The sequence below is a fragment of the Sorex araneus genome, chromosome 6 (genome assembly GCF_027595985.1).
Source record: "Sorex araneus isolate mSorAra2 chromosome 6, mSorAra2.pri, whole genome shotgun sequence".
Classification (NCBI taxonomy): domain Eukaryota; kingdom Metazoa; phylum Chordata; class Mammalia; order Eulipotyphla; family Soricidae; genus Sorex; species Sorex araneus.
The window spans coordinates 83540512-83560567 of NC_073307.1; the positions used below are offsets into that span (position 1 = coordinate 83540512).

Below are 20056 nucleotides of genomic sequence, written 5' to 3' on the forward strand. Positions count from 1 at the left end.
TCAAGGTAAAACAGGGGGAGAAAAACTTCCTGATGACGCTGCCAGCTCGTATTCTGTGACTATTTCCTGCCTTGCATGTTTGGAATTCTAATGTTTTTTTCTGACTCTGAGAACAAAATATATTAATGTAATAATAAAAATTATCTCCTCAGAAGTAACTATTTTGAGTCAAATTAAAAAGAATAAAGCCAGGGGCTGGCATACAGCATGTGAGGCATAAACACAACCACGCTGGGTTTGATTCCTAGCACCCCATATAGTCCCCCAGACTGCAATGATCACTGAGTGCTGCTGAGTGTGACCCAAAAACTGGGGGTGGTGGAGCCTGTGGGGAGGAGCATAAAACCAAAAGTAGGTTCACCTGGTAAAGAAATCATAATATTCTGTCTTTCTGAAACTACGTTGATAGATCTAATGTCTAGGATCTAATGACTAGTCTCCAGCACAGTAATTCCTTCTTCTTGCAGATTAAATTGGTATAATGCAAGTTATCAAATCTATCCTAATGTCATGGGAAATTTGGCAAATAGTTCCAAATTCTTGGGAGGGATAAAGCTTCTCTGAAAAAAACAGTTTTCTTTTTATAAATACAGATATTTTTGGTTTCCAGGTTGTGGACTTTAGAAAAAAGAATATTACCTATTATGACTCCATGGGTGGAATAAACAATGAAGCCTGCAGGATCCTCTTGTAAGTAAGGACTTAAGGAATAAAGAGCTTGGTGCCATATGTATATTATGATTTTATAGCTATTGAACTCTCTTTTTAATGCCTTCAGTGGAATGAAAAATATGTTAAGGAAAAATGAATAGTTTACATCTAAGTAAAGTTTAGCAACCATTTAGTATCAGGAAACATGCCCCAATGGGGAAAGTTACTGTCCTGGTACACTATACCATAATAGACATATGTGTGTGGATAAAAGAACCTACCTAGAAATTACCTAATCCAGCCTCCTAATTTTTTCAAGACCTTGGGCCAGAATAGTACAGGGGTGAAGACACTTTTGTTATGGCCCACATTGGCTTGATACCCAGTATGACATTAGTTTGATACCAAGTACCCTGAGCACAGAGCCAGGATTTAGCATTAAAAGCACGGCTAAGAATAACCAGCACCCTTTACCATCGACGTGTTTCCCCCTCTCCCCCCCAAAAAATAGATTTCCTGGACTGCAGAGATGACGTTTTTTTTGGCTGGGGGGCTCACACCGGCGATACACAGGGTGTCTTCTGGCTCTGCACTCAGGAATTACCACAGGCAGTGCTCAGGGGACTATGTGGGATGCTGGGAATCAAACCCGGGTTGGCCAAGTGCAAGGCAAACACCCTACCCGCTGGCTATTGCTCCAGCCGCCTGCAGAGATGACTTTCGATATGCCCAAGTCCTACTAGTGAACGGCCACTTTGCAAACCAGAATGAAAATATCTTTATACTCATCTCTTTTTTTTTTCTGTGATGAATTGTCAGCTCTTTTTATTGTAAATTTATGATGGATATTTTAATTAATATTCTACAACCAAATTAACATTTCTTGGAAAGGCCAGAGAGATAATAGAGCAGGTATGGTGTTTGCCTTTACATGACTGAGCCAGGTTCAATTTCTGGCATCCCTCGTGGTCCCCCCCAAGCACTGTCAGGCGAAATTCCTGAGCCCAGTGCCAGGAGTAACCCCTGAGCGTTTGGTGAGGCCCAACAATCAAAAGAAAAGAAAAGCAAGTATTTGGATTTCTAAGGCAAAAAAATGTATCCCCATCGCTTTGGTATTGACCAAACACTCACTGTATCTCTCTGGGGGCAAGGAGAAGATAGGTTTCAGAATGAAGCAGATGAGCTATTTGCACTTTAGAAAGGGTGTTTCATAATGAGATGTGTGCTTTGTTGTTGAGTTGATTTTTTTTTGTATAAGCAAATCCAAGACTGAAGATGGGGTCAAAGAGCTAGTATAGCAGGTAAGGCTCTTGCCTTGCATGTAACTAACCCTGGCTCAATCCCCAGAGTTGCACATGTGCCCCTAAGCACTGCCAGCAGTGACCTCTGAGCACAGAGCCATCAGTAGCCTGAGCACCACTGGGTGTGGCCCAGCCCCCCACCCTGCCAAAAAAGACTAAAGATAGTACATTGTAATATTATACATCAGTATTGTTAGAGAACCATTCGTTGTTGTTGTTTTTTTATAATTTTAGGCACCATGATTCACAATACTGTTTATGGTTTAAAAAATGGTTTACTGCATAAAACATTTCAACACCACACCCTACGCCTGGAGTGTTTGCTTCCCTCCACCATGGTCTTAGTGTCCCCTGCCCCATCCTCCCCCATTGGTAAGCTTCCTACTTAGCAGTGAAGAGAACCATCCTTATTTTTCAATAAACTGAATTCTAAAGGACCTCATAAACCAAGGAAAAGAACTACATATGCTAATTTAAAAGAATCTGAGTATCAGAGTGGAGGATGGGAGGTGATGGGAGGAACCTGGGGCACTGGTGCTGGGAAATGTACACTGGTGGAAGGATGGGTGTTGGAATACTGTATGGCTGAAACCTAATCATGAATCCCTTTGTAAGGGTCTATCTCACAGTGATGCAATTAAAAAAAAAAGAAAGTCTAGATATCAGAGGCAGAGATGTTGGTAAGATAGCTATGAATTGTGGGAGCCTCATAGGAAGCACAGTATTTTAAAAGATTCCCTGCCGCCCCGCATTATATACTGTTTTCCTCAAATGTGCAGATAAAACTTGTTAAGGATTGTCCACTGCAGTCTCTTGAATGGCTATCAGTGTTCCCCAGGCTCATTTTATTCTCTTCTAATTCCTTTAGACAATACTTAAAGCAAGAAAGCGTCGACAAGAAAAGAAAGGAATTTGACACCAATGGCTGGCAGCTCTTCAGCAAGAAAAGCCAAGTATGGTTTCTTTTATTTTCAATTTTTCTTTCCCTTTGAAGCGGTGTTCAGGAGACCCAGAAGCCCCTCCAGGTGATGTTCAGTCAACCAGACTTCCGGCAGTACAAGAGCCTGAAGATACGGTTGCCTGAGCCCTGTTGTGCTGGGAATTACCCAGAGTAGGGCTATGGTGCTTGGGGGCCTTGTGCACCTTGTGATGCTTGGGGGAGCACTGTGTTGTCTGAGATTGAGCTGCATGTCATGCAGTCTATCGCTCCAGCCTGACATTTCATATTTTTTCGTTGTTCTTTTTGGGCCACACCCACTCCCTGCAATGCTTGGGCTTACTCCTGGATTAGTCTTGGCTGCTTCATTGGGGGAACCATATATGGTGATAGGAAGGCAGTTGCCCTACCTGATTGCTCTGGCCCTATTTCATTTTAATGATGTGGAAATCCAGAAATTTGGATATTGGGGGGGAGATTTGATTTCCTTTATGTATAGTTGTTTGGTTCCCTGAGGAAAATAGAGTAAACTATTTGTGGGAAAACTGTATTTTTATGTAAAACTAAGTTCATTAAATGCTAAGTTTATCACTCCTATGGAAAATGTTTACTGAATGTTTGACCTCTTGGGGGTGTCAGTTTTTATACCGTTGTATGCCATAGGAACCTAGGATTAGATAGTTATCTTTCATGAGATAAAAGTATACTACCCTGACTGAATGCCTTCCCCCCCTCTTGTTCTAAGTAAGGAACCAGGTTTACCTCTTCACAGATACCTACAAAATTTAAAATCTTTGATTTTTATTCTTATTCTAATAAGAAGGAAACTTGAGAAGATGTCACTTTTTTGTTTTTGTTCTTTTAGGAAATTCCACAGCAGATGAATGGAAGTGATTGTGGGATGTTTGCCTGCAAATATGCTGACTGTATTACCAAAGACAGACCAATCAACTTCACACAGGTAGCTTGAGTCTTCAAGAGGGAGTCTGTGTTTACCCTGTTTCCAGGCTGACTGTGTATATATTTTTCTGTCCCCTTACTCTGTTTAGGGGCTCTGCTTCAGGCCTGGGGGGCATAATACTGGTAGTTATTGCTCACATCACATCACATTTCCCAAGAGAAAGCATAGCAATAGGCTGTCTTGTGTTTTGGGTTACCCATACATAACCTGTTGGAGTCAGGGAATTCTGGGCATAGCAGAGCCTCCTGCCTTCCCTCTCTCTTACAGATACCTTCAATCTTTTTTTTTTTTTAATTTATTTTATTGAATCACCAAGTGGAAAGTTACAAAGTTCTCAGGCTTATATCTCAGTTATACAATGCTCAAACAGATACCTTCAATCTTCTACTAAACAGAATAGGGACCCGAGCAAGTATTCTTTAGTTACCCTTATTTGGCTAATAGTAAGGTTTTGTCATTGGTGACAACTTGATCTGTTACAAAGTATCATTAATTATACTGCACTCCACCCCTGCTCTTAGTTTATGTTTAGTTGTTTCTCTTCATCTAGTTTTTCAGAAGCCCAAAACATTGTCACTGTCACTGTCACTGTCATCCTGTTGCTCATCACTTTGCTCAAGTGGGCACCAGTGACGTCTCCATTGTGAGACTTGTTGTTACTGTTTTTGGCATATCAAATACGCCACAGGTAGCTTGCCAGGCTCTGCTGTGACCCAAAACATTGAGATTAGAGATTATGGATAGTCTATCTCCCATCTAATGCTTTCACTGTCACTGTCACCCCATTGCTCATCGATTTGCTCAGGCGGGCACCAGTAACATTTCCATGTGAGACTTGTTACTGTTTTTGGCAAATTGAATATGCCACAGGTAGCTTGCCAGGCTCTGCCGTGCGGGTGGGATACTCGTAGCTTGCCAGGCTCTCCGAAAGGGGCAGAGGAGTCGAACCTGGGTCGGCCACGTGCAAGGCGAACACCCTACCCACTGTGCTATCACTCCAGCCTACCTATGAGGGGTTTTCTTTACTGTATCTAATGCTTTAAGTAAAGATATTTTGGGCCAGTAATAACAGCTGCAGTATTGGATGAGACTCCAATTTCAAAAATTAATTAATTGCCTTTCTAGAAACGGTCAAAGCCCTTGGGTGAAACTGATTTGCAGTTCCCACAACTCTTTCCCTAAAAAGTGAATTTGATTTTCAGGTTTCAGATGTCATAAAGTTATTTAAAGTTCAGCCTAGAGGACTTAATAATTGATGCCATTCCCAAAATGACATTTGGGTATAGAAAATCCCTAATAAAACTTAGAACAATGGAATAAAGCAATAGAAAAATGCATTAGAGGAGAAAAATTAATGTGTAATCAACATGAGAAATTTTGAAAGACAAGAAATTCAACTAAGATTAATTTAATTGAAAAATCTCAAGAAAGGACTATATGGCAGTATTGGGTCTGAGTAAAAGAAATGAAAATTAAGGGTGCTTCTTTGTTTTTCTAGCAACATATGCCATACTTCCGGAAGCGGATGGTATGGGAGATCCTCCACAGAAAGCTCTTATGAAGACTGACTCGGCAGACACTGACCTTGTCGGGGACCAGCTCTTTGTTGTCTACAGCTGGAGACCTTGGAAACAGCTGCTCGCAACCCTCTGTTCTTATAAAGCCCTTGATCCCGGACCAGGCCCTGGCAAGATGCATTCACAAGCACATCTGCCTTTCCTTTTGTATCTCAGATACTATTTTTGCAAAGAAACTTTGGTGCTGTGAAAGGGGTGAGGGGCATCCCTAAGCTGAAGAGAGAGATTGCTTTTTAATTCTTCAGTTCTGCCATCTTGTTTTCAAAGGGCTCCAGCCTCATTCATTTTTTATCAGAGTATTGGGAGAAGCTTGGGAAGACTCTTGGTTTCATATAAACTCTTGTTAGGCCTTATTAAGAGGTAGGGAAGACCCTGGGCAAAAGGTAGGGATCAAAACCAGCAGCATATACATGCACATGTTAATACACAGATGATTTACAGGACGTGTAGCTAGGAAAATGACTATTTTGGAAGTAGACTGGACTTTGGGCAAATGCCTAAGTTCCTCCTCTAAGACTTTTTCTGTTTAGGTGCCCTCTGTAAAATCTGTCTACTTCTCTTTTTTGCTTTTTTTTTTTTTTTTTTTCCCTAAAATCACCTGTAGCTTTTTCCCATGAGACATGACACATGAGCCCTTGGTATATCCCAACCCAGACAGTCCTTTCCATAAAAGCCAAGGCATGCATATGCACATAACACATGACAATGGGAAAGACCCACCAAGGGGGCGGGTGACACAGCTTTTACTGCCACCTAGTTCTGACCAAAAAGGACATCAGTCTTTAGTATAAAAGTCCAACATTGAGTGAATGCAGATAGTTTGGTCTGTGGCTAAAATATGTTTCTAACCACAGGAGACACACACACACACACACACACACACACACACACACGTACGTATGTATGCACACACACATTTCACAGGGATATACTTGTTTTTAAAAGGCTGAATGTGTTTCACCACTTTATTTAGCCTGCAAATTTATTTTCATTTTCCAAATTTAGCTCCAGCACACAGAGATCCCAGCCCCTGTATGTAGGGTGTTTGTGGACTTTCTTATGGAATATTTTGTGAGGCCTGGATGAACTTTGGCTTAGGGATACAAGTTACAGAGGGAGGTGAGAGTTCCAACTGAAACACGGGTGGAATTCAGACTGATCAGCGTGACATTTGAAATCTCTTCCTTTTGCTCCTTCTAGCATCCCTTCCCACCCTCAGAGTTCCTCAGGCTAGGTAGTGAAATGATCCAATGCCAGTGTCATTTTGTACTTAAGTTCCAAAATAGGAACATTTTATACTTTTTTCTGTATTGTAATAGGTAGTTTTGTATAAAATCTTTTCGCCTTCCCTTGTACCCCATCCTTTACAGCGTTGTGCTTTAAAAACCCCTGGGCTTATTTGACAATTTTGCTCTGTTTTATACCAAGCTTGTTTAGTACATTTTTCTATGTTTTACCACAGGTTACAATTTGAAAAAGAAAACTATTTTTTTTAAATATTCCATTGTTAACTGAATGTTAATGTTTTCACTCCAGCAACCAGATGTGTCCTACCTTTTTCGTAATTGCCTGCGTGAGTGTGGGGAAGACTACTTTTTTTATTTTAATTTCTGTTCAGCCGTGTGTGCGAATGCACTTGCTCCGTGTGTGCGCGCTCTCTCGCTCTCTCCCTCTCTCCTTCTTCCTCCCTCTCTTTCTTTTTCTCTCTTCCTCCCTGCCCCCGCTCTTTGTGCTTCCTATAGGTAATAAATAGCTTTCTACATATGAGTTGCTGGGACCTTTCACATTCTCATTTTAAAATTTGGCATGCAAACTCATTATAGGACTCTTGAACATTGACTCTTAGCATATTTAAGGAACAGCTTGATTGGTGGCAGCATGATATAGATTTGAACTATGAGTCAGAAGACCTGAGTTTTTCAGGCTTTCTCACAATTGTCTAGGGGAACTCAGAACAAGATAGTTCTCTATTTTGTGTCCATTACATGACATCTGTCTTACCTTCCTCACAGACATGTACAGACTAAAGCAACAGATATTTATTGTCTAGTATAGCAGAAAATGAAACATGCAGCAAAAGCATTTTGAAAAATGTGTGAGGAGTTGTTGAGCTGTCTGAATGTGCCTCCTCCATTTTTGACCAGTGCAATTAAAAATAGCTAGTGATCCTAAGACAACCCTAAAGGATAGAAGTAGACCAAATTTTGCCACACATTGTGTTCCAGTATGGCGTAGTGGGAAATAATTACAGATCTACACAGTGGGCCCTTTTCTCTTCCCAGAGAGCTACCCAGGAGAAACAGGACCAGCATCTAGAGACTCGCTTTCCTTCCTTCAATAAAGGGTGAATGAACTTTGATGATCAGGAAGGGAAAAAAAAATTCCTTCATTTCATGGTCAAGGGTCTATTACCAATATCTGACTCAATCGACTCTAAGGTGAACAAGCCTATTGCTTTTCTTCTGTCTTCTCCTCGCCTCTGTGCCCAGTGCTCATCATCACCTACCTCTGCTAAGAAAGCAACACTTCATGGATGAAAACTCGATGCCAGGCATAGTCCTCAGGAGAAACCCCAGCCTGCACAGTGACCCTAGCATCTTGCATAGAGAAAAGCGTCCCTGGCCATTGGAGAACACATGGGGTGAGTCAGAGGCTAGTTTCATTCCATTTGTTGTTGGGGGCTCACTGTTGATTCAGGGAGTCCTGTTTAAGGTGGAGTACAGGAGTTCTTTCCTAGCATCCAGCCAAAAGACTTGATAGGAGTTGACCCATTATGTATAAAGGGCTTCATGTTTCTCTGGTGTCAACTTCTCTCTTTTTTAGCTACTGTATTTAGAATCTTCTACCCATTGGCACTGGTAGGATTGTCCCCAAATTTTAGACAAGTCTTACCAGAAAAGAAAAATGAATGGCACTAGAGTTTTGTCTTTCAGTTGCTCCACCTGAACAGGTCAAGATAAGTCAGAACAGTATGCTTTAACCTTGTGACCTCATATAACCAAGAGAGAAAAGGTTAAGGTTATTGGGGATCTGATGTTGACTCAGGTATGACATTTGCTCTTGGGAAAGTTTTCCCTACCTAGGAGCAAAGTCATCAAATTTCAGAAGGGACAAATCTCATCACCATTATCCTTCCTTGTATTGAAGGTCCTTATTTAACCTGTGCTGAATATTAACATCTGCCGCAAAGAGCACAAAAATACCCATTTCCAGGTTTGGCAGGAGGGAGTGACATAAAGGTTAAGTTCACCTCCGACTAAGATAAGGGAGAGTTTACACATCTTTTCTGTAAGAAAGAGAGAATATAGACTTTTAACTGGAAGATGAAATTTAAGTGTTAGTGCAGCCTGTCAGGGATAATTCAATTTGTGAGTGGTTGGACCAGATTCTAAAAAGTTACTGTCGGGGCCAGAGCGATAACACAGTGGATAGGGCGTTTGCCTTGCACGCGGCCGACCCGGGTTCGATCCCCGGCATCCCATATGGTCCCCCAAGCACCGCCAGGAGTAATTCCTGAGTGCAAAGCCAGGAGTAACCCCTGAGCATCGCTGGGTGTGACCCAAAAAGCAAAAAAAATAAAAATAAAATAATAAAAAGTTACTGTCGTCTAAGATTCTGAAAGTTACTGGGAAGCATAATGTTGCTTGGAATAGAAATATCTCAAGGGAGAAATTCAAAGTTAAAAATTGAAATCAGAGTTTACACTGATTTGGTTAAGGTGAGTGTCTGATCCTCATGTACATCATACTCTATCCTAAGTTGAGAAGTAGCCATCAACTGCTTGGCTTCTGGAGATTGTCCTTGCACCCTGTGTAGAACATAAGAGTGGGGGAAGTAGGGAGACATTAAAGGGGTTCAGAATCTTTAGTCTGCTGGGCATCCCTCGTTCAGTCCACTAATTGATTCACACACAGAGCATGTTCAAAACCCCTTTCCTTGATGGCATCTCTGATCATATCTTCGAATCTCTTGTCTGGATACCTGCAATCAGCAAATAATACAATCCCACATGTTACTTGTAATCTCTTATATCTAGAGTAGACTGAGACATGTCAGCATTGAAGACCAGTGAATGGTGCTTATTAAATCCAGGTAGGCAAACTGTTTTTCTCTGACCAGTCTGCAGAACATAAATAATTTCATCAAGTACATATCTAGAGGACCAAGAGATAGAACAGGAATTAAGGCAGTTGCCTTGCACATGGCCCACTCTGGTTCCCCCAGCACCGCATATGTTTCCCTGAATACTGCCAGGACTGATCCCTGACCATATACTGAGGAGTAAGTTCCAAACAGGTTGTGATCCAAAAGCAAAAATTTGGGGGGAACATTATGAGGGGTTGAGAAATAGCGATACTTATGACTGCACCACAGTTCACCTCTGGTTCTAAACCTGACACTCCGCTCTACCCTTCACTAAAACCTTTGCAGCATCCCGGCATGCTCTTCCGTGGCCTCGGTCTGCTCCTAGGGCTAACCGAAGTGTGTTTTCCATAGATGCATCTTTCTCTAGTACAGTTTTCTCTTTCTTCTGTTTCTAGTGATAATGTACCTCCCTTACTGAGATTCTGGCTCCTTTTCTGACTGCCTTGTTAGACACAGGTGGTATCCAACCAGACTTTTACATACTACCTGTATCGTACAGCACTGTCACTCATCCCGTTGTTCATCGATTTGGTGGAGCGGGCACCAGTAATGTCTATTGTGAGACTTGTTACTGTTTTTGGCATATCAAATACGCCACAGGTAGCTTGCCAGGCTCTCCTATGGAGGCAGAATTCAGGTGAGACACACAGCTCTCTCACCTGTATCGTATAACCAGAGCTAAATTCCTGGAGGACATTTGCCTTTTGAGATACTTAGGAAGCTGAGTCCCTTAGGTGAAGGATGGGGTGAAGAGGTGATTTGATCAAGGAGATAAAAGCCACCTGTTCTCAAGGACGTCATCGCTTAATTTGGGAGACCCAGCTGACACCAGCATTCTATCAAGAAGACTGATAGCACGTAATTGTGTTGGAAGCTGGATGTGGATGCTGGAGGGGCAGAAGTAGGGATCAGCCAGGGATGACATTGCCCTTCTGTATGACTCTCCCTGGTTGACTTATTTAAAATAAATTCTGTGAATTTTGCTTTCTTGCTTTGATTGGAAACTCCTTGGTGAATGAAAGGACTTGATGCTGTTTGCCTCTTTGACTATTTGTTCTGTCTCTGTCTCTGTCTCTGTCTGTGTCTGTGTCTCCTGATCCAAGCTTTCCCAGTGATTGGATCCTCAGTGTGGTCTGGATTCCTGAGTCCACCCCTTAACCAGAGTCTGAATACTGTTCATTCATTCATTTCATTCCACATACCTGAAGGTGGAAGCCTGGAACGCAAATAACATGCAAATCTGTGGCTCCCTGGCACTTTAAAAAGCCAGACTTGTCTGTGGAGCCAGCCAAAGAGCCCTCCTGAGCCAAGCACGCTAGCTAGGACTCCAACCCACCCTACAACAGCATTCGTTGTCTCCCTGTTCCTCATCCATACCCCTTTCTCTTAAAAATCTAACTTCAAAGGAGTGCTGTCTCTGCAAAGCTTATGTGCAGAAGGATGAAACATAAGAAAGCACCAACTTCTAAATCTCCCACTTTGGTAAAACGATTTTATCTATTGAGAGCCCCTTGTAATCTCCAGAACAGTCTTGAATTCTTTTTCTAGGCCTGGTTACGATTTCTTAATCATTTGAAAGTGAAGGAGCGAGGAAGAAAACCTGCAAGCCACTGACTTTCTTCATTTCAGATATGGTTAGAGAAATTGGCAGTTGCCCATGTCTGCAAGTCTGTCAGCAGAGAGACGAGGACCCCCTGAAGTGGTCGCCTAGACCTGATTGTGGGTCAGAGGCAGTCTCCCTGGGTTCCTCCTTCCGTCTTGGGAACTGCAAACCTGCAAAGAGAAGGGGAGTGAGATCACGTTTCTAAGGAATTCACATCATGCTCTTCTTGAGTGCCAGGACAGGGGCTTTGTTCCTTGTGTACCTGTGCGCCCTTGAGGCCCCTCCCTCAAGGGCCACTCCCTCTCCACATGCACCCGCACCTCTGCGCGGGAGCAGTGGGCCCCAGCCACACGTGCCTCTTTGGTACTTGTTGCTCGATGGTTCTGTTTGCTGCTTCTGTGTCTGGGTGGCTTGCCTTCACGACCTCCTCATACTGTCTCTGAATGTGTCATGCCGCACCTCCTCCACACTCCGGTGCTCCGTCTGCCCCACAGCCTTGTTTCTTCTACTGCCTAGCTCCCTTAACTATAACTTTTTAACCTTTTTTACCTTCTTGTAACATTTAACACCTGCCTGTACTATTTATTTGTTTTTTTCTACTTCTCACTAAGGTATATGTTATGTTCATTCTGTGTTCATTCTGTGTCCCATGTGTCTGTGATCCAATAGAAGAAAAGTGTTGGAGTGAATGAGTGAACAGAACTAAAGTTTCATTTTTGTCAGCCTTGACCCTATTCAGAGCCTCACCTTATGGTTTCCAGGTGTCTTACTCAAGGCCTCTGGCTTTGTATTATGACCCACTTAGTGGCGGCTAACTTTCTCCCTCAGTCATATGAAGTATTAAGAGAAAGAATTTATTGAGGTCCTCCAGCCTTATTTTATGTATCAAACATGTTATCTGCTGTACCTCACTTAAACCTTACAAATATACAGGTACTGTTACCTCCATTCCTCAGATGAGAAATTAACAGAGGCTGAGTAACTTGCCTGAAATTCCACAGATTGCCAGTGATAGAAGCAGGCATTCCAAGCCAAAAGCATATGTATCCAAAGATTTTAAAAGACATTCTTTCTGCTGCTTTGACATCATTTCATCTCATGAGGATAAACACCTCCCCTAAACATTATGGGGACTGACTCAATATGAACCATAGAAGATAACCTTTAATGGATTCACTAAGTTCAGTTCTTTTTTTTTTTTTCCTCTCACAGGTTCTTATCTGTCCCGTGACCTTAATCTGTGTGGAGGGTCAAGGGGAGTGATAGGACCCTTCCTCCAGCTTGTCTCCTGGCTTGTTCAGGATAGAGTACCAAAGACTTTCCAGCCTCCTCTTTTGGGGGGGTTGGAGGATGGGGTGGGGGAGGGGAAAACCCAGCAATGCTCAAGGGTTACTCCTCGCTCTGCAACTCAAAATTTACTCCTGGCGGTGCTTGGGGGATCATATGAAATGCCGGGTATCAGACCCAGGTTGGCAGTGTACAAGACAAGCACCTTTCCCGCTGTACTATCATTCCACCTCAGTCTTCTTTCTAGGGCAACTCTACCCAACTATTATTATTGTTTTGCCTCCTACTCTTTTAAAACTGGTTGGGCCTTGTGTGCTAATAGTTTTGTAATCAACGCTGGTTGCCTTCTACTTCAAATGCCATCCAGTGAACTGTAGAGTATGAGATGTTGCATGGCCACAAATGCAGCTGCATGCTCCAGGAATTCTAAAATTTTAAATAGGGTGATACAGCTGGAACTAAATTTTTAACTGGATGGTGACTTTGGGTTCTGGAAGAATCTCTGCAGTTTGTTGACCTCTTCCGGGATTTATTTTGTGAATCTCTGGATCATGAGCTTATATGGTGTCAGAGGCAGTTCATGGGCATGACTGCCAGGCTCCCGGAAGAGCAGGAAGAAGTGGGAGGTCACCCATCCCCACTCTGAGAGCCTGGAGAGTACAGTCACAAAACCTGCATACCTGAGTTTCCCAGCAGATTCACTCGGGGATGAGGCCCCTCCAGACCTGTGGAGATCAGCCGTGAGCATGGCGGGGATTGGGTTCTGGAGGCTTCCAGCTGCCAGGGCTCTGTTGGGGCGGGTGTGCCCACCACCCACGCCCTCTGGGGTGCCCCAGATGTGCCTCCGACTCCTGTGTCACACTCTTTGACTGCTTCATATTTACAAAACTTCCTTTGAGGTATCTGGGTCTACCTCAAAAAGGGGAGGGCTAAGATGATTAGTAGGCAAGACTCCAAGCAAAGTAAAATGTGTGTGGCACCCGCGTGTGTGTGTAAACCTCCATTTTATGTTTTCACTGTGTGTCTCATAGTCTGTCCCTTGGATGAAGCTTCCTCTGCTATTCAGGTGAGTTTGAGAATCCCAGGAATGCGAAACCTGTGCCCTCCCTCTCCATACACAAAGCCCCTGTACAGGTGGAGGGCCTCAAGCTCTGTGGAGGGGGGGCGGGGAGGCCTGCTCTGTCGTTACTGAAGAGGCGAGAACACATGCTCAACCTTTCCCCCCAACTCCTGTTTGGTCCTTCCTGTCTTTCAGCCACTTTTGGCTACCTCTGAAGAAACCGTTCTCACCCTCTCACCTCACTAGAGTGCCTGTCGATGCTAATTAGTCCTAATTTTTGCCCTTTGCCTATAAGGCTTTGCTTACCCATAGCCAGCCATTCTGTCCAGAAAATGGGCTTAGAGGAGAGGCAAGTCTCTTTGGACTTCCAAATTGAGAATTTTTAGATTTAATTCAGTTTTGACCAGGAATGAGTTTGAGGGTTGCTGTTGGACTCTCCCAAGGCAAACTGCATCAAAGGAGTAGTGGTCAGACTGAAGGAGAAATATTCACAGTAATTCTAACCTGGTCTTCTCATAAACATCATAGCACCATGGAGAATATATTATCTGTGGTCTGGGGGACAGGACGCTTGAGTGGGCTTTCTGTAAACCAGTCTGTTCCTGGTGGTATGGTTCGGCTTGTCTCTGGAGCAAATCCCCACCCCATCAGAGCGCTAATCTCATCCCCAGCCCCCTTATACTGTCCTATGTCCTAGTCAGTGGCTTGAATCAGAGCCTTTTGATAGTTTGGGACCACACAGCCACACTCCCCCCTTGCCCAGCCCCCCCCCCCAGCTCCACACACACACACAGGTGCTCACACATGTACACATAATGACAGTGTTGTCAATTGCTGCCGCCAGTTCTGGGTCAAGACCACTAGTTTCTGGGGCTGGGAAAAGATGAGGTAAGAGGGGGAAGGCAAACCATGCCTAGTGGGGGTGTTGAGAGAAACTTGGGTGGGTGCAAATATGCATGTACCTCTGTTTTTTCCCTCAGCAGACCGGCTGACCTGGATTCATTCTACTGCCACAATGTCCTAATGTACTGAATGGGTCCAGAGCTCCAGAAACTCCTATATCATACCTCTGGGGATATTAACCATAAATGACATTTCCCCCCCATTCAGCATATACTAAGTGCTTACAGACCCCCGGGCTTTGTTCTACAATGAACCATCTCCCCCAACTATGCCCCTTCAAATCAGCCTGACACAACTTTTCCCTCCTCTCTGGGTCATTGCTCCTTGGCCTCCTGCAGAGCACCTTTTCTAGTGGAAAATGAAGTCTCTACAGAAAGAGCCAGAGAAATAGCCATTAGGGCAGAGATTAATCCAATCCCAAGCCTGCAATGGATTCCCAATGATTCACCATAAAGGACCTCTGGGCAACAATTTTCTTTCAAGTCAGGATCGAATGGCTGCGCCTTCTAGACAGGGTGATCTCCCTCCTGTCCCATGTGTAGACGAATTCACTAGGTCTTGGGTCCTAATGAAGAACCTTCCTTTGTTTATCCATGCATGTGGGTCTACTCTGTGTCCTGCACAGGGAGAAGAGGGAAGAACATGCTATAATCACTGCCCTCTGTGAGTCCATCTTTGGGTCCCTAAGGTTATTAGTTACTTCCTCTGAACCCGGATCTTTCTTTGCACTTCAGGGAGCTAGATTTCAACTGAAAACATGTTCCCAAACGTAGCTAGAAATCCTGAGACAAAGCTCGCTGATCCTTGGGACCAGCTGGGGGAATGGGAGGCAGACTCGTGGTTGAAGGGATGAGGAAGGCACTGAGCCATACCACTGAGCCCATTACTGTGGTCTGGCAAGTTTGGTGACAAATAGCAGTTTCGACAAGTGTCTCCTTATGATCTGAGCTCTGGATTGCTCCCAGACGGGAGTGCTCCATTCAACAAAGGGCAACAGGGGATCAAAGAATACAGACCATGGTGCAGCAAGACCTGCAGGCTGAGTTGGAGACATGAACACGCGTTGTAAGGGCTGCACACATAATGGCAAAGAGCCACACAACCAGATCTAGACAAGAAGATAGACTCAAAAAGTATAACCAGCCACAAAATCTCTCTGGAATATGTTTTACTACACTAGCTGAAAATTCTTCCCCAAAGATGGGTAACAGGATGTTAGTAACAAGGCTGAGAAGAGCACCAGAGGTTATGTCTGTGTGCTTCCGCACATGTCTGTACTCTAATCAAAATGGGTTTGCTCACTCTATTTTCCTTTTTTGCCTTCTACTTCAAGCTTAGACTTCCCCAGGCTTCTCCTCCACTTCCCATCTGCAACTGAGGGACCTGCACACAGAGAGGCTCACAGAGTCTTGGAAACAGAGGCTCATTCATACAGGACACTGGCACCTCTTTCCCAGACGGGCCTGTGATCCTGGTCCTGTAGCACCAACCCACAGAAGTGAGGGACGTGCACCTCTGCACATGCAACCTCCCTCCCAGGGATCACACACGCAGCTACTCCAGCCCTGCTGCCCCTTCACGGTTATGCTGGGCGGGGGGGACTCGGCTTCGGCCATGGCTCTCAGCCTTTATCAATCCTTTTACCTAATTCTGGATCCATATAAATTAGCTGAATCCTTACCTCCTTGAGACCCCAGGGTTCCCACTGTGGGCTTGCAAAGTCTCCAGTGACCAGGAAGGGAAGTGAACATAGTCTTAAACCAAAGAACGGGATGAAGGAATTTCCTTCCGAAGGAGGAAAAAAGGGAGACGATCAAAGTCTGGGTTCAGTTATAGCTAAACCGTTTGTAAGCTGTGGGTCCGCAGCAATCCTTCTGGACTTCAGTCTTTGAAATTTGAGGTGGATGAATAGACCTGAAGTCTATAGATTAACTGACTTAAATTCTGTGTAGAGCACCTAGAATTATGATTATGAAAAAGTTTCATGACTTTATCCAGCTCATAGGTCCCTGGAATCATGCTAAACTTAAGAACCAGTGAATTTCCAAGGTCAAAGGTGTAACTCAGAATACTTGCCTTGAATTTGTAAAGCCCTGTGTTAGAATCCTGGGCACTGTAATAATAATAACAATAGTAATAAAAGAGCCATGAACTTTGAATAAAGAACAATTCCAGGACTCTATAAAAATCAAGTTCTTTAGGGCACCAAAGAATAGTACGATGGGTAAGGCATTTGCCTTGCATGCGGCCTACCCCGGTTTGATCCTCAGCACCCCATCCAGCCCCCAAGCCTCCAGGAGTGATCCCTGAGTGCAGAGTTATGAGTAAGCCCTGAACACAGGTGTGACTCCAAAACAAAAAGAAGTGCTTTGTAAGTGATGCAAAGGTGGCCGTTTTAAGTTCACTGAGTGACACTGAAGTCAGTGTCAGAAGTCAGTGAGGTCAGTACCTCCTATTTGACATCTATTTCAATAACCCCAATGACCTCTACAAAGAAGGAGTCTATTTTGGGCTTACTCTCAGACACTCTTGTTTGATGAACCCAATTTCTGGGTGCAGTCAGACTGGGGACACATGACCGGCAGGGGTCCTGGGGCAGAAAAAAAATAGAGGACAGATTGAGATTATAATAGCCGTGATATTGATGATTATTGACTATTATGCCAAATATTGGGTCACCAACCAAGGAAGTGAAAAATATTATTTGCATTTTACAGATGAAGAAACAGGCTGTGGCATCACTGAGCAACACTTGTAGAAATTAACTCTGGAAGCAGGTCTAATTCGAAGTGTTTTAAAAATATAAAAACAAATAAGGGGGGACTAAAACAACAGAAAGAGAAGGAATAAGAAGACCCAAAGCTGAAAGATGGAAGACTGGTGCTGTTTCAGATTAACGGGCATCGTACTACAGCATGTGGGGCACAGAGCTGCAGGGGGGCTCTCCCCTGGGAGGACGGGAAAGCCAGCACACTGCAAAGCAAGTCCTGGGGTTGGAGTCGAACAAAACTCACTGGGACTAAGGCACTGGCACTTTGGATCTTTGGGCAAGATTGAACTTACAGGGGGCCTAGAGCAGGTAGGGCGTTTGCCTTGCACGCGGCCGACCCAGGTTCGATTCCCAGCATCCCATATGGTCTCCTGAGTGCAGAGCCAGGAGTAACCTCTGTGCATCTCCAGGTGTGACCCAAAAAGAAAAAAAATATATTGACTTTATAGGGACTGGGTTTGAAAACCACTGGACCCACTTGGAAGAGACTTGCACAAAAAGTCATGAATATTGATACTCATTAGCTCCTCCTCTGACAGAAGGGCCAGGTTATGTTGGGGTCTCCTGGAATCTGTGCAATCAGAACCATGTCCAGCAGTTTCCAAAGGTGGTGTTGTTCTTTTTCTCTCAATAAACAGTTCAAGCAAAAAGCTGTATAGATTCTTTGTAGGAAGGCCAGGTAAGAGATAAAAAGTAAGAATTTTGGTAAGTGTACCAGAATACTTCTTTAAGGTGATCCAATTTCAGTCTTCATTCTAGGGATTCTGTGTCAGAAACTCTGGCTCAGTTTTTGGGGAGTGATCGAGGGACCATGTCACTGTCCTTATACTTCAGACAGGACTTCTGTTCTCTGCTGCTCTAAATTCTGTGAGGAAGTCTCCATACCTGGGTCTTCCTCCTCACCCTCAGGAATCTTGGACTGTTCCACTAGCATATAGGGGTCCCCGGTCCCGCCCACCCCCAGTCAGGAAATAGCCAGTCCCCATCATACCACAGGATCCCCTAGAAGGGTGGGTGGTTGAAGGGTTAGGGCCAGAATTAGGGGCATGGGGTGGGCAGGAAGGACCTTGTGAAGGTGAATCCGAGTGGAGGGATCGCCTACTGGTTGCTTCTCAAATGAACACATTTTATTTCTTTTGAGGCAGAGAATCAAAGACTTACTAGCTGTTTGTTTTTATACTACTTAAAAGAGTTTTGTGAATTCTTATTAGTTTGTAATTAGAGGGCTCAGACTCCCCCAACATTTGTCTCTACTCTTTCCAGACTTTTTCTTCCCAAGGTCCTTCCCATTGCCCACGTCAGCCTCTGGGTATCAAAAGCATCAGGAAAGAGGGGAAAATACACCAGCTAAATTCCTCATGAATGAAGGAAATCGCCCTCTGTCCCCAGACTGGATTCTAGAAGGAATAAGAGAATGATGGAAGGAGCCTTTGTCCAAATGAATTCTGGACTGTGGGATCAGCTCTGGGCTGGAGCGATAGCGCAGTGGTTGGGCTTTTGCCTTTCACGTGGCTGACCCGAGTTCGATTCCTCCGCCCCTCTCGGAGAGTCCGGCAAGCTACTGAGAGTATGGAGCCGGAATGGCAGAGCCTGGCAAGCTACCCATGCATATTGGATATGACAAAAACAGTAACAATAAGTCTCTCGATGTGAGACGTTACTGGTGCCCGCTCGAACAAATCGATGAGCAACGGGATCAGCTCCACCAGAGAATGAGTAGTGGGATCTCCAATCCTTTTGCAGCTCTTTTGCCAGACCCCCCCCCATTCTTTTCACTTTTTTCACAAAAGTTAGTGAGAATTTTTTTGAATTTTTTAATGAAACACCATGAGATAGAATAACAGACTTACACACTTTCGTGATTGCATCTCAGTCATACAATGGTCAAGTACCCATCCCTCCACCAGTGCCCATTCTCCACCACCAATGATCCCAGTATCCCTCCCCCGACTCTCCCTATAGCCATCTCCGTGGCAGGTGGATTCCCCTTTACTCTCTCTCTCCCTTTGGGTGTTGTGGTTGCAATACAGGCAGTAAGTGTCCATCATGTTCGGTCTATAGTCTACTTGCAGCACACATCTCTCATCCAGAGCGCGGCCTCCAAGCATCCTTTGCTTAGTGGTCCCTTCTCTATCTCAGCTGCCTTTCCCCACAGCATGTGAGGCCAGCTCCCAAGCCATGGAGGCATCCTCCTGGCCCTTATCCCTCCCATCCTTGGGTGTTAGTTTCCCAAGACCCTCCTTCTCACTTCATTTTTGCTTGGCTTTCACTGAGGATCCCGTCACTCCTCCTGCCTTAGGGTAATGATGGTGTCATTTTCACACAGCCCAAGCCCAGGAGAATATGATTCCAGTCCCACAGGACCCTCCTCTTCTCTGTTTCCTTACCCTGCTTCGCAAGGGAGAGCACAAACCTGCCTTCCCCCTTCCGACTCACTTGCCCCTCCACCCAGCATCTTTTTTCAAGTGCTGGGATTCTGCACTCAGCAGTTGCCCCCTGCCCCCAACAAACCTCTCCACCCAAAGGGCTGCTCAATCGCAGAGTCTCGGGTCAGAGCAGTGCGACCCCCATTAGGCTAGTGGGAAATAAATCTTCATGAATGGCCCCAACCTAGGCTACAAACAATTTAGGACACCAGTAAGGGCGGTGGGATGGGGACACTAAGTAAAATGAAAAGTTAATTTCTGATACTTGGATGTTTAAGCATAAAAGCATGATTGTTTAAACCTGAACTGATTTTAAGCATTAAGCGTGGTTTTGAAAGCATCACGATAGAAAGCCGACTTTGTTGAGATTCTTTACACTGACTTTGCCACTAGAATTGTTTCTTTTGCATAATAAACTTTTACAAGCTTGACCC

General features: G+C 44.3%; 1 protein-coding gene across 1 annotated transcript in view; it reads left to right on the forward strand.

Annotated features, from left to right (window-relative positions):
* Nucleotides 1-10556, forward strand: part of SENP1 (SUMO specific peptidase 1) — a 68715-nt gene extending 58159 nt beyond the window's left edge. Inside the window, exons 16-19 of the mRNA XM_055144139.1 lie at nt 611-690; nt 2821-2905; nt 3755-3850; nt 5349-10556. Coding sequence (XP_055000114.1) covers nt 611-690; nt 2821-2905; nt 3755-3850; nt 5349-5411 — 324 coding nt within the window. The 3' untranslated portion in view covers nt 5412-10556. The remainder of the gene's footprint in view (nt 1-610; nt 691-2820; nt 2906-3754; nt 3851-5348) is intronic.
* The last annotated feature ends 9500 nt before the right edge of the window (nt 10557-20056 follow it).